This window comes from Myotis daubentonii, chromosome 2, assembly GCF_963259705.1.
Source record: "Myotis daubentonii chromosome 2, mMyoDau2.1, whole genome shotgun sequence".
NCBI classification, from domain to species: domain Eukaryota; kingdom Metazoa; phylum Chordata; class Mammalia; order Chiroptera; family Vespertilionidae; genus Myotis; species Myotis daubentonii.
Genome location: NC_081841.1, coordinates 23,955,021 through 23,969,974, shown reverse-complemented (window position 1 = coordinate 23,969,974; position 14,954 = coordinate 23,955,021). Strand labels below are relative to the sequence as shown.

The following is a 14,954-nucleotide window of genomic DNA, read 5'->3' as shown; positions in this document are numbered from 1 at the left end:
TATGACTTATTTTGGGTTAATTTGTGAGTTATGTATCAAAGTTTGTTTTTTGCTTAAATATATTTAATTATTTTAGCAACATTTGCTGAAAAGATTAATTGTTCTTCACTATATAACCTTTGCACTTTGTCAACAGTTATCCATATATATGTTTTGGTCTATTTCTGTACTCTGTTCTATTCCATTGATCGACTTGTATATTTTTACACTACCATGCTATCTTGAAGACTGTAGTTTTTTTTTCTTTTTTTATTGTTTCAAGTATTACAAATAGTAGTACATATGTATCCTTTTTTTCCCCCCAACTAACCTTCCCCCAGCCTCCCCTACCCCCTGGCACATGCCCTCACCTCCCTCCCAGTGTCTTGCATCCATTGGTTATGCTTATATGCATGCATAAAAACTGACAAAATAGAACTCGAAGTGAAGACCATAACAAGAGACAAGAAAGGCCACTTCATAATTCTAAAGGGATCAATACAAAAAGAGGATATAACTCTGGTAAACATTTATGCACCCAAAGAAGAACACTCAAATACATAAAACAAACAAACAAAAACTTCTGGAAGATATCAGGGGTGAGATTGACAGCAACATTAACATCACTGGCTAAGACTGTAGTTTCATAGTATATCTTGAAATAACATAGTGGTAGTCCTTCAATTTTTTTTTTCAAATTTGCTTTAAATCATCTATGTCTTTGCAGTCCCATGTTAAATTTTTAAAGTATTGTTTAAAGTATTATATATGTCTCCTTTTCCCCCCATTGACCTCTCCTCAGCCACTCCCATCTCCCAGCACATGCCCTCACCTCCCTAGTGCCTGTGTCCATTGGTTATGCTTATATGCATTCATACAAATCCTTTGGTTGATCTCTTACCCTCTCCCCTCATCCTTCCCTGCCTTCCCTCTGAGGTTTGATGGTCTGTTAGATGTTTCTCTGTCTTTAGGTCTCTTTCTGTTCACTAGTTTATGTTGTTCATTATAGTCCACAAATGAGTGAGATCATTTGATATTTATTTTTCTCCAACTGGCTTATTTCACTTAGAATAATGTTCTCCAGGTATATCCCATGCTGTTGCAAATGGTAAGAGTTCTTTCTTTTTTACAGCAGCTTAGTATTCCATTGTGTAGATGTACCACAGCTTTTTAATACACTCATCTGCTGATGGGCACTTTGGCTATTTCCAAATCTTAGATATTGTAAATTGTGCTACTATGAACATAGGGGTGCATATATCCTTTCTGATTGGTGTTTCTGATTTCTTAGGATTTATTCCTAGAAGTGGGATCACTGGGTCAAATGGGAGTTCCGTTTTTAGTTTTTTGAGGAAACTCCATACTGTTCTCCACAGTGGCTGCACCAGTCTGCATTCCCACCAGCAGTGCATGAGGGTTCCTTTTTCTTCAGATTCTCTCCAGCACTTGTTGTTTGTTGAATGCTTGATGATAGCCACTCTGACAGGTGTGAGATGGTACCTCATTGTCGTTTTGATTTGCATCTCTCGGATGATTAGTGACTTTGAGCATGTTTTCATATGTCTTTTGGCCTTCTGTGCTCTTTCAAAAAGTGTCTATTTAGGTCCTTTGCCCATTTTTTTTTATTGGATTGTTTATCTTGCTTTTGTTAAGATGTATGAGTTCCCTATAAATGTTGGAGATTAGACCCTTATTGGATATAACATTGGCAAATGTGTTCTCCCATGCAGTGGGCTTTCTTGTTGTTTTGTTGATGGTTTCTTTTGCTGTGTAGAAGCTTTTTATTTTGACAGTCGCATTGGTTTATTTTCTCCTTAGTTTCCATTGTCCTAGGAGTTGTGTCAGTAAAGATATTGCTATGACATATGCCTGATATTTTGCTGACTATGGATTTTCCTAAGAATTTTATGGTTTCCTATCTTATGTTTAAGTCCTTTATCCATTTTGAGTTATTTTTGTGTATGGTGTAAGTTGGTGGTCTAGCTTCATTTTTTTTTGCATGTATCTGTCCAATTTTCCCAACACCATTTATTGAAGAGACTGTCTCAACTCCATTATATGCTCTTGCCTCCTTTATCAAATATTAATTGATCATAATGGCTTGGGTTGATTTCTGGGTTCTCTGTTCTGTTACATTGGTTTATATGTCTGTTCTTGTACCAGTACCAGGCAGTTTTGAGGACAGTGGCTTTGTAATTCAGCTTGATATCTGGTATTGTGATTCCCTCCAAGTTTGTTCTTCTTTCTCAAGATTGCTGCAGCTATTTGGGGTCTTTTTTTATTCCAAATGAATTTTTGGAGAGTTTGTTCTTGGTCTGTGAAATATGCCATTGGTAGTTTAATGAGGATTGCATTGAATCTATAGATTGCTTTGGGTAGTATGCACATTTTAATGCTGTTGATTCTACCAATCCATGAACATGGTATATTCTTCCATTTGTTTATGTCTTCCTCTATCTCTTTTTTCAATATTCTGTTGTTTTCTGAGTACAGATCTTTTACCTCCTTAGTTAAGTTTATCCCTAGGTATCTTAATTTTTTTGTTGCAATGGTAAATGTGAATTTTTTTTAGTTTCTCTTTCTGTGAGTTCATTATTGGTGTATAAAAAAGTCATAGATTTCTGGGTGCTACTATTGTATCCTGCTATGTTGAGCTGAAAGGATCCCTGGAAAAAATTCCAGTTCAACACTGGAAGGTCATTTTTTGCCTCTGTGTCTGGTATAGTTTCTATTTCTAAGTTGATGACAAAGCTTTATATATATACTAGAGGCCTGGTGCAGCAGTAGTGAGAAGGGTCTTTAACCCCAGGCTGCTGAGGCAAGGAGGTGAGAAGGGTCTGTGGGCCCCAGGCCGCCAGGGTGCTGTGGAACTCTGGGTCTCATACTTTTGGGGGTGTGGCCGGCCTTCAAACTAGACTGTGACAAGTGGGAGGAGGGAGCCCCATTCCTCACAGAATCTACTGTTGGGAGAGGGGAGCCTGCCTGCCTGATCGCCCCTAACCACTCTGCCTGCCTGCCTGACGAGGGTTCTAGGATTGTGAGAGGGTGCAGGCCAGGCTGAGGGAACCCCATCCCCCTGCACAAATTTCATGCACCAGGCCTTGAGTAATAATATAATTTAAGTTCAATCAAGCATCCTATAAAACTGACTGCAGGCATCTACTTCAATGGATTCAGAAACATCAAGTCATCTGCCTTTGCTAAGGCCTTTTCTGAGATATGTTTAGATAGCACTACATTTTTTAAAAATAGATTTTTATTGATTTCAGAGAGGAAGGGAGAGGGGAAGCGAGATAGAAACATCAATGATGAGAGAGAATCATTGATTGGCTGCTTCCTGAACACTCCACAATGGGGATCAAGCCCACAACTGGGTTTGTACTCTGCCAAGGAATTGAACCCTGACCTCCTGGTTCATAGGTTGACACTCAACCACTGAGCAACACCGGCCAGATGATAGCATTACATTTAAAAATATATATATTTTATTGATTTTTTACAGAGAGGAAGGGAGAGGGATAGAGAGTTAGAAACATCAATAAGAGAGAAACATCGAACAGCTGCCTCCTGCACACCCCCTACTGGGAATTTGCCTGCAACCAAGGTACATGCCCTTGACCGGAATCGAACCTGGGACCCTTCAGGCGGCAAGTCGATGCTCTATCCACTGAGCCAAACCGGTTAGGGCAGCATTACATTTTTTATTTATTTACACCAAATCCCAAATATTTTAAAAACACTAAATAAGAAACTTTCTAAATATTGTGCCCATCTTATTACACATGTGTGTTGTATTTTGAAAATGATGTAGGATTCCTAATATATAATTTTTAAATACCTGATTATAGTCATGAGTGGCATAACAATGTTTCAGTCAACCATGAACCATGGTGGTTCATAAGATTATAATAAACTAAAAAATTCTTGTCACCTAGTGACAACATGGCCATCATAATGTTGTAGTGCAATGCATTACTCACATGTTTGTGGTGTTGCTGGTATAAATAAACCTACTAGGCTGCCAGTTGTATAAAATCACATACAATTGTGTATAATACATAATATTTGATAATGACAACTAGGTTACTGTTTGTGAATTTACTATACAATACTTTTTATCATTATTTTAGAGTAATTTTTTCTACTTATGATAAAACAGTAGGCAATGTTATACTACTAGCAACAGCATACATGTTGTGTTTACTGTGTCTCCTGATTGCATCATTTCCTCTTGTGCTTGACCAAATCTCATGTTGTTTTGTTTATTGTGGCTCCTATGTTTACAAAATCCACTGCTGATCTTGCCAGTAAGAAGCCACATCAAGTGATTGATCTGAAAATAAAACTAGGACTACAAAAGTGGAAAATCTGTGATGGTTTTTGCTCACCAGTTAAGCATTCCACCATGGCTATGATCTTGAAGAACTAGAGCAAAGTGACAGACACTGTTAGAACATCAGCTTCATTGAAGGTAATCAGGCTAATATAAAAATTTGAGAAAGGGTCATATAAGCTATGGAGAAACTTCTAATGATCTGGATTGAAGATCAAAGATCAGGCACAGAAGTGTATCCCTCTCAGTACTATGACAATCACAGACAAAGCAAAGAGTTTGTGATGTTCAAAGCAAAGACTGGACCCACCTACAATGTTGAATTTCCTGCCAGCTCTGGGTGATTTAAATAATTCAAGAATCATTATTTATTACACTAGAGGCCTGGTGCATGAATTCATTCACCAGTGGGTCCCTTGGCTTTGCCTGTGGGATTGGGCCAAAACTGGTTCTGACATCCCCCAAGGGGTCTCAGTTTGCAAGAGGGTGCAGGCCAGGCCAAGGGGCCCCACTGGTGCACGATCAGGGCTGGGGAGGGATGTGGGAGGCTGGCCAGCCGGGGAGGGACTGTGGGAGGGCTCCTGGCTGTGTCTGTTCCATCTCGCTCAGTCCTAAACAGCCAGACCCCAGCAGCAAGCTAACATACTGGTTGGAGCATCTGCCTCCTGGTGGTCAGTGCATGTCATAGTGAGCGGTTGAGTGGCCTTAACATATTCTTAGCATATTACACTTTGGTTGAACAGATGACAGAAAGACCGGACACTTAGCATATTAGGCTTTTATTACATAGGATAATGTGAAAGTAAGTGGTGAGTCTCCAGTTCTCATGTGAAGACAGTTGAAGAATTTTTAGGAACTCTAGATAAACTGATTGTGAAAGAAAAGAACTTGCCAGATTAAATATTCAATATGGATAAAATGTCCCTATTCTGGAAACAGACACCTAGAAGGAGTTTCATCCATAAAGAGACCAAATCAATGCCAGGTTTTAAGGCTCTTAAAAACAGAATACCAGTCTTGCTTGGAGATAATGTTGTAAGCTACAAATTAAAACCCTTTGTGATCTGGCACAGTGAGAACCACAGGGCCTTTGAGCATATTAATAAGCACACACTGCCAGTGCACTACAGGAGCAGTAAGTCACAGATGGTCCAGCCCCTCTCCTACGATACCCTCTTGAATTGCTATGCCAGTGAAATGAAGTACTGTTTGAAGAAAAACATAACTTTCAAGATTCAGCTTATTGTTGATAATATTCCTTAAATCCTCCTTTTATTGGTAATCTTCATCCCAATATCAAAGTGGTGTTTCCCCCATTTAAATACCATATCTTTGATTCAACCAATGAATCAAGGAGGTATAGCAATTTTTAAGGCCTATTACCTGAGGAGGGCCTTCGTTCAGGCTATTGTTGCTACTGAGAAAGATACTGATGCAATTCTGGAAAGATTACAACATCTATGATGGCATCATGAACCTTGCTTGGACTTGGGGTAATGTCACCAAGAAATGTTTGAATGACATATGGAAAAAATGAAAAAAGACACTCAAGAGGTTCCACCATGACTTCAAAGAATTTGCCAAGATGGGGAAGTTGCAAAAATCAACAAGGCTGCAATTGAGATGCCAAACAATTTTAAGCTGGGTGTGGATGAGAATGACATTGAGGAACTCCTAAAGATAGTGCCTGAGAAATTGTCCGATGAGAAGTTGTTGGAACTGGAGCAGGAATGCATAGCTCAAGAGGCAAGAGAAGAAGAAACCCCCCAAAAATTCACACTGAAGAGTTTAGCAGATTTACAGACCTCCATAAGTTCCTTAAAAAGTTTTAAAGCATGGACTCCAACACGAAAAGGTTTCCATTATTAGAGAGAAACTTCATGCTGCATTACCTACTTAAATCTATGATTAAATAAACCACACATACAAGTAAACCACCGTGGACATATTTCTAAAGAGTAATTAACCTCTTCAAGAAGAGCCTCAGGCAGGTCCTTCAGGAGGTATTCCAGAAGAAGGCATTGTTATATAAGAGATGGCAGCTGAAGACCTTCCAGTGGATAGGATGTGGAGGTGGAAGACAGTGATATCAATGATCCTGACCCTGTGGAGGCCTAATATGTATGTTTGTGTTTTGCTTTTAACAAAAAAGTTAAAAAGGCCATAGCCAATTTACTCAGTGGAAAGAGCATCGACCTGTGGACTGAAGGGTTCCAGGTTTGATTCCGGTCAAGGGCACATGCACAGGTTGCAGGCTTGATCCCCAGTAGGGAGTGTGCAGAAGGCAGCCAATCAATGATTCTCTCTCATTATTGATGTTTCTATCTCTTTCTCCCTCTCCCTTCCTCTCTGAAATAAATAAAAATATATTTTTAAAAAAGTTTAAAGAGAAAAAAATATATTTTTAAATTAACAACAGGGAAAAGCTTATAGAATGAAGATACAAAGAAAGAAAATAATTTTGTACAACTGTATTATGTGTTTGTATTTAATGTTTTATCACAAAAATAAAAAAGTTAAAAAATTCTATAGTGAAAATTTACAGTAAGCAAAGGTGAACTTACTACTGAGTGACAAAAATGATTGTAATAAATGTAGTGTAGACTGTGTGTATAATATTTACATAAGGCCTACAGGCATGTGTACTAATGCCCTAGACCTTCACACTCACTCACCACTCACTCACTGCCCATCCAGAGCAATTTCCACTCTTGTGAGCTTCATTCACGGGCCCTATACAAGTGTACCTTTTTATATTCATTTTTTCATACCATACTTTTACCGTAACTTTTCTAAGTTTAAGTACGTTTAGATGCACAAGTACTTAACATCCTATATAATAAAAGACTAATAAGCAATTCAACCGAACAGCAGAACAACCAGTCACTATGATGTGCACTGACCACCAAGGGGTGCGCCACCAGCCAGAAGCCAGGCTCATGGCTAGCAAGTGCAGCAGCGGTGGCGGGAGCCTCTCCCACCTCTGTGGCAGCACTAAGGATGTCCAACTGACGGACATCCCCGAAGGACTCCTGGACTGCGAGAGGGTGCAGGCCAGGCTGAGGGACCTCCCCGAGTACACAAATTTTGTGCACCAGGCCTCTAGTTGTGTTATATTGCCTATAGTATTTATGACAGTAACGTGCTATAGAGCAGTGGTTCTCAACCTTCCTAATGCCACGACCCTTTAATACAGTTCCTCATGTTGTGGTGACACTCAATTTCATTGTTACAAATTGAACATAATTAAAGCATAGTGATTAATCACAAAACAATATGTAATTATATATGTATTTTCCGACGGTCTTAGGCGACCCCTGTGAAAGGGTCATTCAACTCCCAAAGGGGTCGTGACCCACAGGTTGAGAACCGCTGCTGTAGAGGCTTATAGCCTAGGACCAATAGGCTATACCATATAGCCTAAGTATGTAGTAGGCTATACAAGTGGTCGGCAAACTGTGGCTTGCGCGCCACATGTGGCTCTTTGGCCCCTTGAGTGTGGCTTTTCCACAAAATACTGACTTCTGCGCATGGGCCACGAAGTTTCAATCACACTGTATGTGCACGCCCACACGTGGTATTTTGTGGAAGAGCCACACTCAAGGGACCAAAGAGCCGCATGTGGCTCGTGAGCTGCAGTTTGCCGACCACTGGGCTATACCATCTAGGCTTGTGTAAGTGCACTCAGTGATGTTCACACAACAACAAAATCACCTAACGAAACATTTCTCAGATGAAACCTCTGACAAACAGATGTGCATTAGACATTTTTCTTACTTTTTAAAAATTTTATTTATTCATTTAACAACTCTCTATCACAGAGGTGGGAGAGGCTCCCGCCAGTCGTGAGCCTGGCTTCTGGCTAAGTGGCTTACCCCCTGGTGGTCAGTGCACATCATAGTGACCGGTCATTCTGCCGTTTAGTCACTTTGCATATTAGCCTTTTATTGTATAGGATGTTAAGTACTTGTGTATCTAAACATACCTAAACTTAGAAAAGTTATGGTAAAAGTATGGTCTAAAAAAAGAAAATAAAAAGGTACACTTGTATAGGGCACGTACCATGAATGAAGCTCACAAGAGTGGAAATTGCTCTGGATGGGCAGTGAGTGAGTGGTGCGTGAGTGTGAAGGTCTAGGGCATTAGTACACATGTCTTCTTTCTTTAGTGCTAACAAGCTACTTACAGTCTAGTGTGGAGGAAGACAATGAACAATTAAATTAAATTAGCTACATATATACTAGTTTATTCATTCATTTAATACATGCAAGTGCTTCTCTAAATGCTGGGAATTAGTAGTGACAAGTTCCCTGCCCTCTGGAACTTATGATATGGTGGCAGAAATTAAAAATAAAATAAAGAGCTTTCCCACCTGCTCTCCCCTCCCTCTGAGTGCCACAGCAAGTCCTAGCCATAGCAATCAGACAAGAAGAAGAGATAAAAGGCATCCAAATTGGAAAGAAGGAAGCAAAACTGTCATTATGATCATTTTTGGGACCTCATCAGCCATGATGAAATGTTCTCCGATATCTATAAGATCTGGGAAATCACGGACGGGCTGTGCCTGGAGGTAGAGAGGAAGATGGTCAGTAGGACAGAGGGTAACATTGATGACTCACTGATTGGTGGAAATGCCCTTGCTGAAGCCCCTGAGGGCTAAGGTACCAAAAGCACAGTAATCGCCGGAGTTGATATTGTCATGAACCATCATTTGCAGGAAGCCAGCGTCACAAAAGAAGCCTACAAGAAGTACATCAGATATTATATGAAATCAATCAAAGGGAAACTTGAAGAACAGAGAGCAGAAAGAATAAAGCCTTTTATACAGAGGCTGCAGAACAAGTCAAGCCCATCCTTGCTCATTTAAAAAGCTGGTAGTTCTTTACTGGTGAAAACATGAGTCCAGATGGCATGGTGACTCTGCCGGACTACCGTGAGGATGGTGTGACCCCCATGCTTGATTTCTTTAAGGATGGCTTAGAAATGGAAAAATGTTAACTAATTTGGCAATTTGGTTCTATCACCTGTTATCATAACTGGCTGCTGCTTTTCATCCACACACCAAGACAAGGACAAATAGGACTGATGTTATCTTGAGCTCTTCATTTATTTTGATCCTGATTTATTCGGAGCAGAGGCATTGTTTTTAAGAAAAAAACATATAGGTTGTCTAAAAATAAAATGCATTTAAACTAAAATTAAATAAAGAAAGAAATAAAATAAAGATACATGGTAATTATTAAAGGATTCCAATGGTTTATTATAATCAAATGTAACTCTTGACAGCCACAATTGCTTAACAATGAAGACATAGAGATGCCTTTAAGCAGAGTGAACGTCACATTTTTACTATGAATCAGGTCCAGCCTGCAAAGAATCTTCAATTTTACTCACAAGTGTTATTAAAACAGATCAACTTCCTCTACCTTGCCTTGAAATTTCTAATACAAAGCAGCAGATGCCACCACCATGTCATTCACTCCTGCCTGGTTTTGATAACTCTTTTTTGATTAATTCATACTGACTTAGATCACACACCATAGGAAATCTATTTTTATCTTTTAGTTATCCTGTTCCTCTCTTACTCACCATACAAATATCCCAAAAGAGACTTAAGACCCATCATTATTTTACTGGTGAGGAAACAAGTAGAGAAAATTAAACAGCACATCTAAACTCACTCAGTGACAAGAACAAAGCAACATGATGCATTTATTAGCTAGAACATGGACTCTGAATTTAGAAATTCTGCCAATAACAGATATTTTTTCCCTTATGCAATTAAATGGTCCTATCTTGTGCACCACTCCCCTTTAAAAAATGAATGGAATATACCAGGTGAATTCCTTCCAAATATTTTCTGGGTTTAATTGCTTTTTTTTTTCTAGATAAAATTATTTATGAAATTCCCAAATATAAAACAAGAAAAATCAGAGATGCTCTAGTCATATCCATACTGGGAAATTTATAGACTTTTCTGTTTGGCCTATCTTGCATCAAGTTTTGCTATATTTTTCTTCCTATTAGAGATGATTTTGAGTTAAATGTCACAGGACAAAAAGAAATATAGCAAATATATTCAATTAACCAAAACCTGGATACCTATTTAGTGACAAAATGCTAAGAAGAAGAAAGGGCAATTATGGATGGAAGAAAGAGGGATAATATCACATGTGACTTAAAGCAAACAAATACACATACAAAAAATTTCCCACTTCAAAATAACACCAACCATTCTTAGTCTACTCCTTGCTTTCCAAAGGCAATGTAAGGACAACTTGTTAAAGTACAGCATAGAAAATATAGTCAGTAATATGGTAATAACTACGTATGATGCCATGTGGTTACTGGAAATAACAGGGAGAACATTGTATAAAGTGTATGATTGTCTAATTGTTATCAGTGGGTGCAATCTGTGTCCTCATCTATTACCGATGGACATGGAGTTCTTGTGATGTGGCAAGGAAAGGAATTTCCTGAGACTCATTTGGGAGGATGAGTGATCTTTATTTCCATGGAATTAAGCCACTGGGTTTCCAATGTTGCATTTTCCTATGTCCTGCCATGGAAGAAGTCCAATCTTGTCTTCAGTAGGGCAAGAATTAAGACCACTTCCCAGAGCCTTCACTCCATATTAAAGCACAGTCCAGTCCAGCATCCTACATGTAGAGTCTGCGTGGCCCTGGGCCATGGGTTGCTTAAGATTACATGGCTATGGAGAGAGAACAGGCAAGTGCATGAGGCGAGTGTGGGTCACAGAGCAAGAGTGTCAGAGCACAAGAGGAGAACAAGAAGAGTAAGAGGGGCAACAGAGAAGGTGCTCATTGGGAATTATAACCACGAACTTAATCCATAAACCCTTCAAGATTTCATGTGCTTGCAGTGGCTTCACCACCCATAGCCAATGATCTTTTTCCCAGGTTAGACTGACAAGCAAGCACCCTCCTTATGTCACCCCAACTTTCCTGTGCATAAGCCCATCTCCCCTTTTGTTGGATCCATTCCCCTAGTGATCTGCAGGAAATGGACAGGTGGTTTTCTGGGGAGTGTGAAACTGTAGCTTTCTGGTGACACTGTCCAGATGACCATGCCTATAATGTCTGACCTCTCACTTTCTCTCTTCCTATTATTAATATTAATTACTAGCTAATCATGACAATAACATAACCATTATGCTGTACATCGGGTGTGGGGTGGGCAGGAGACAGCCAATAAATGGCTCTCTATCATCATTGATGTTTCCATCTCTCTCTCCCTTTCCCTCTCTGAAATCAATAGGCCAGTCAAGGCGGGCCCCCTGATTGCCCTGCTGGTCGCCCCGCAAAGGGAGTTGACCAGTGGAGGTGGGAGGGGCAGGGCTGGCCAGCAAGCGGGTGGTAGCAGGGGATGGGGCTGACTGGTGAACAGGCAGTGCCAGGCTGGCCAAGGCAGGTGCCAGCAGGGACCTCCTGATTGCCCTCCCGGTCACCCCACAGATAGGCCTAGGAACCCTACACGTGCATAAATTTTGTGCACCGGACCTCTAGTCTATATAATAAAAGCTTAAGCAACTGTTATGGCAGAACAACCGGAATGACCAGTGGCTATGGTGTGCACTGACCACTAGGGGGCAGATGCTCAATGCAGGAGCTGCCCCCTGGTGGTCAGTGTGCTCCCACAGGGGGAGAGCTGCTCAGCCAGAAGCAGAAGCTGGACTCATGGGGAGTGGGCCTAAGCTGGCAGGTGGACATCCCCCAAGGGCTCCCAGACTGTGAGAGGATGCAGGCTGGGCTGAGGGACCCCAGCTCCAGTGCACATTATAAATTATTTACCTGCCCTTTAAGGTGTAAAATATACCACCCCAAACTTACTTCAAGGACCTTAGAGACATCTCCTTGAATGCAAACATTCAGGCAGTTAGGGAGATAATGCTTGCTCTCCCAGTGCCTGTGGAAGGGAGGATAAGGGTGTGTAACTTCAGAGGAAGCACCACTCAGCTTCAACAGGTACCATTGCTTCCTGTCATAAGGACAGACATTTCTTTCTCTTCTGGATAAGCAACAAATCCACATGATCTAGTCACATGGATTAACTCCCCTTAATGCCACTCAGCAACTTTTCCTTAGCACACTCCCGCCTTTAAAAAGTCCCTAGCCTTTTGTTTTGAGGAAGTTGCATGCAATCCAAGCTGGTCCTCTTCTCTATTTCCTTCAGTAGGAAAGAAAGATTAATGAAGGAAATCTGTCCTCATTGTTTCAATGTTACATTCCTCCTTCATTCTACTTGCTTCAAAGTCTTGTAAATGGGTTGGGTACATCTCTAGTTTCCAGCAATGATAAGTATTTTGGGGGGCATTACTATGGCAATTGGAATGCAGGAAAAAAAATCAAACATTTAGCCTAATATTTCAGTCCCAGAATTCTCTATAATGTTATTAGCAATATAAGTGTATGAAATGGTGAATGAAGCAGTGCAGCAAAACAGAAAAGATCATACATTTTCCAGCAAGAGTAGATATTAGTTTGATTCCTTGCTCCAATATTTTTACTGGCTTCTTAAAACTGAGCAAGGGAGTAAAATTACTGTTTTAACTTTTTCATTTAAAAATAGGACAAATAATACCTATCACATGGTCTTGTTGGAAAATTAAGATTGAATGAGAAAACATGCTCACTGGCTAGTACTTAGCTTATAGTAATTTGTTCAATAAATAATTATTACTTTGTATTACCAATCCCTGGCAAATCCCAAAGAAGTTTGTTTAGTCTCTGTTGTTATAACAATGTACCTTTTTATAGCATCCTTCATATATCTATCTGTAGGTTTCCACGATGAGAGAATGAGTTTCTTCATTTATCCTTGTATTCCAGCTCCTGCCATTTCAAAAGATGGGCATTCAATATATGCTTAGTGAATGAGTGAGTACATGAATAAATGAATGAATGTATAGTAAAACAAAGTAATGATAAAATTACGGTACCAAAGTTGTTTGATAGTTTACATAGGCCAAGCCAATTAGTGATGCAGAATTTATTTGTGACTGTAATGACAACAGCATAAGATATTAATCTTTTTATGCTTCTTATTTTTGGTCTGAAATAAAGACCTGTCTATGGTGCTGCCTTATAATTTTTTTAAGGCATCAGTCTCAGAAACAGGATCTAAAGATATAAATGGAACTTACAACATAGTTTTCATTTCCTGCTTTTGGGTAACTGGTTGTACTACTTACTTAGGCTCAACTTGTTCTCACATGACTTGCCTCATAGATCCTCTTTGGTCCACAGACAATTGTCATAGAAGAGAGGGAAGAGCTCTCAAATCTTGTGTCAATTGAAGAACTCCGTGGAACAATGGCATACCGATCTGAGCTAGAAACTTTGGATGAAGATGGATATACGCAGTTACAGTTCAGCTCCAGAGGCATCACCAAGAGACCTGTGTCCTCAGAGAAAGGTATTTTTTCTTTCTGCCTTCCACATTTTCATTCTCATCAACTAAAACACTTAACCAAGTGGAGAAAATTTGAAAGACTTGTGAATGTAAGGGACTTAGTAATATATATATACACACACACATATATATGTGTATATATATATATGTATATATATATTATTTTTTAAAAACTTTTACTTTTTAGAACAGTTTTAGATTTAAAGACAAATTGCAAAGACAGTACAAAGTTTTAAAATATTAACATATTTTAAAAGGTTTTCCAAAGTCACTGAAGATAAGCCTTTTCTTGTAACAACCATTCGGTGACTAATTATTCATATTTAAATTAATTATGAGGATGATAGAAAGTACTCATAATATCTGTTCTACAGAAATAGATTGGTCAGCAGCGAGGGACTGGTAATAAGTATGATAAGCTGCAAAGATGAAAGAATTTCAATAGGAGTGATTTGTCTGATAGAAGTAAATTGTAGAATGGAGGTCAGGAAAACTGAAAGTGTATACATAAACCATATCAAGATATCAGGGATAAGAAAGACAAGAATGAAAAGATGGAAGATAGGTGAGAGATAAAGATAAACTTATGATTTTGTGGTAAAGGCCAAAGGGAAGTTGGAAGTTATAGGATTTAGAATACTGAACCTGATTTTTTATGTATATGTGGTAAGAGCTGGATTTGGATGTTTTTAAAAAACAAAAGAAATTCTTTGTAAGTCAGTGAAGAAAAATATATGCATTAGATGAAAAGGTCCTATTAGTAACCCATGAGTCTTAAAGAAAATGTGAAAGAAGTGAAATATGGGGAAGAGCATTAAAAGATCTTTTTCTTCCATTTAGTCTCCTCTATAATTCTTCTATCTGACAATTATCTTAAGTGCTCTTACTGCTTCTTCTAAGTTAAAGGGAAAACTATATTCTTGGAGTGGTGATGGCAACATAAAATGAGTTCCCTATTATCAGGAAAAAGACTATCCACAAGGTTTGAGATCATAATTTGCTCTCTTCTGCTTTCTGGTCATTCACATTGCCCAATTATTTTGCTCTCACCACTAACACAATGTTTTTTTTGAGCAACCTGTTGGGGAAGAGTGGAGAAACGGGATGATGCAAGAGGTAGGGAGGTGTGTGTGTGTTCATGCATATGTATAGACACACAGTGAGTTACCTATAATCTGTTAGTAGTCTCTACTAGTAAACTAGGTGCTTT

At 39.2% G+C, this 14,954-nt stretch overlaps 1 protein-coding gene and 1 pseudogene across 3 annotated transcripts in view; both read left to right on the top strand.

The window, feature by feature from the left end:
- CLEC7A (C-type lectin domain containing 7A) overlaps window positions 1–14,954 on the top strand; it is a 45,687-nt gene that overhangs the window by 14,893 nt on the left and 15,840 nt on the right. For all 3 annotated transcript variants that reach the window (XM_059682182.1, XM_059682183.1, XM_059682181.1), the window contains one exon: window positions 13,579–13,747. In XM_059682182.1, coding sequence (XP_059538165.1) covers window positions 13,645–13,747 — 103 coding nt within the window. In that variant the 5' untranslated portion in view covers window positions 13,579–13,644. The remainder of the gene's footprint in view (window positions 1–13,578; window positions 13,748–14,954) is intronic.
- On the top strand, window positions 8,812–9,492 carry LOC132226031 (translationally-controlled tumor protein-like; annotated as a pseudogene).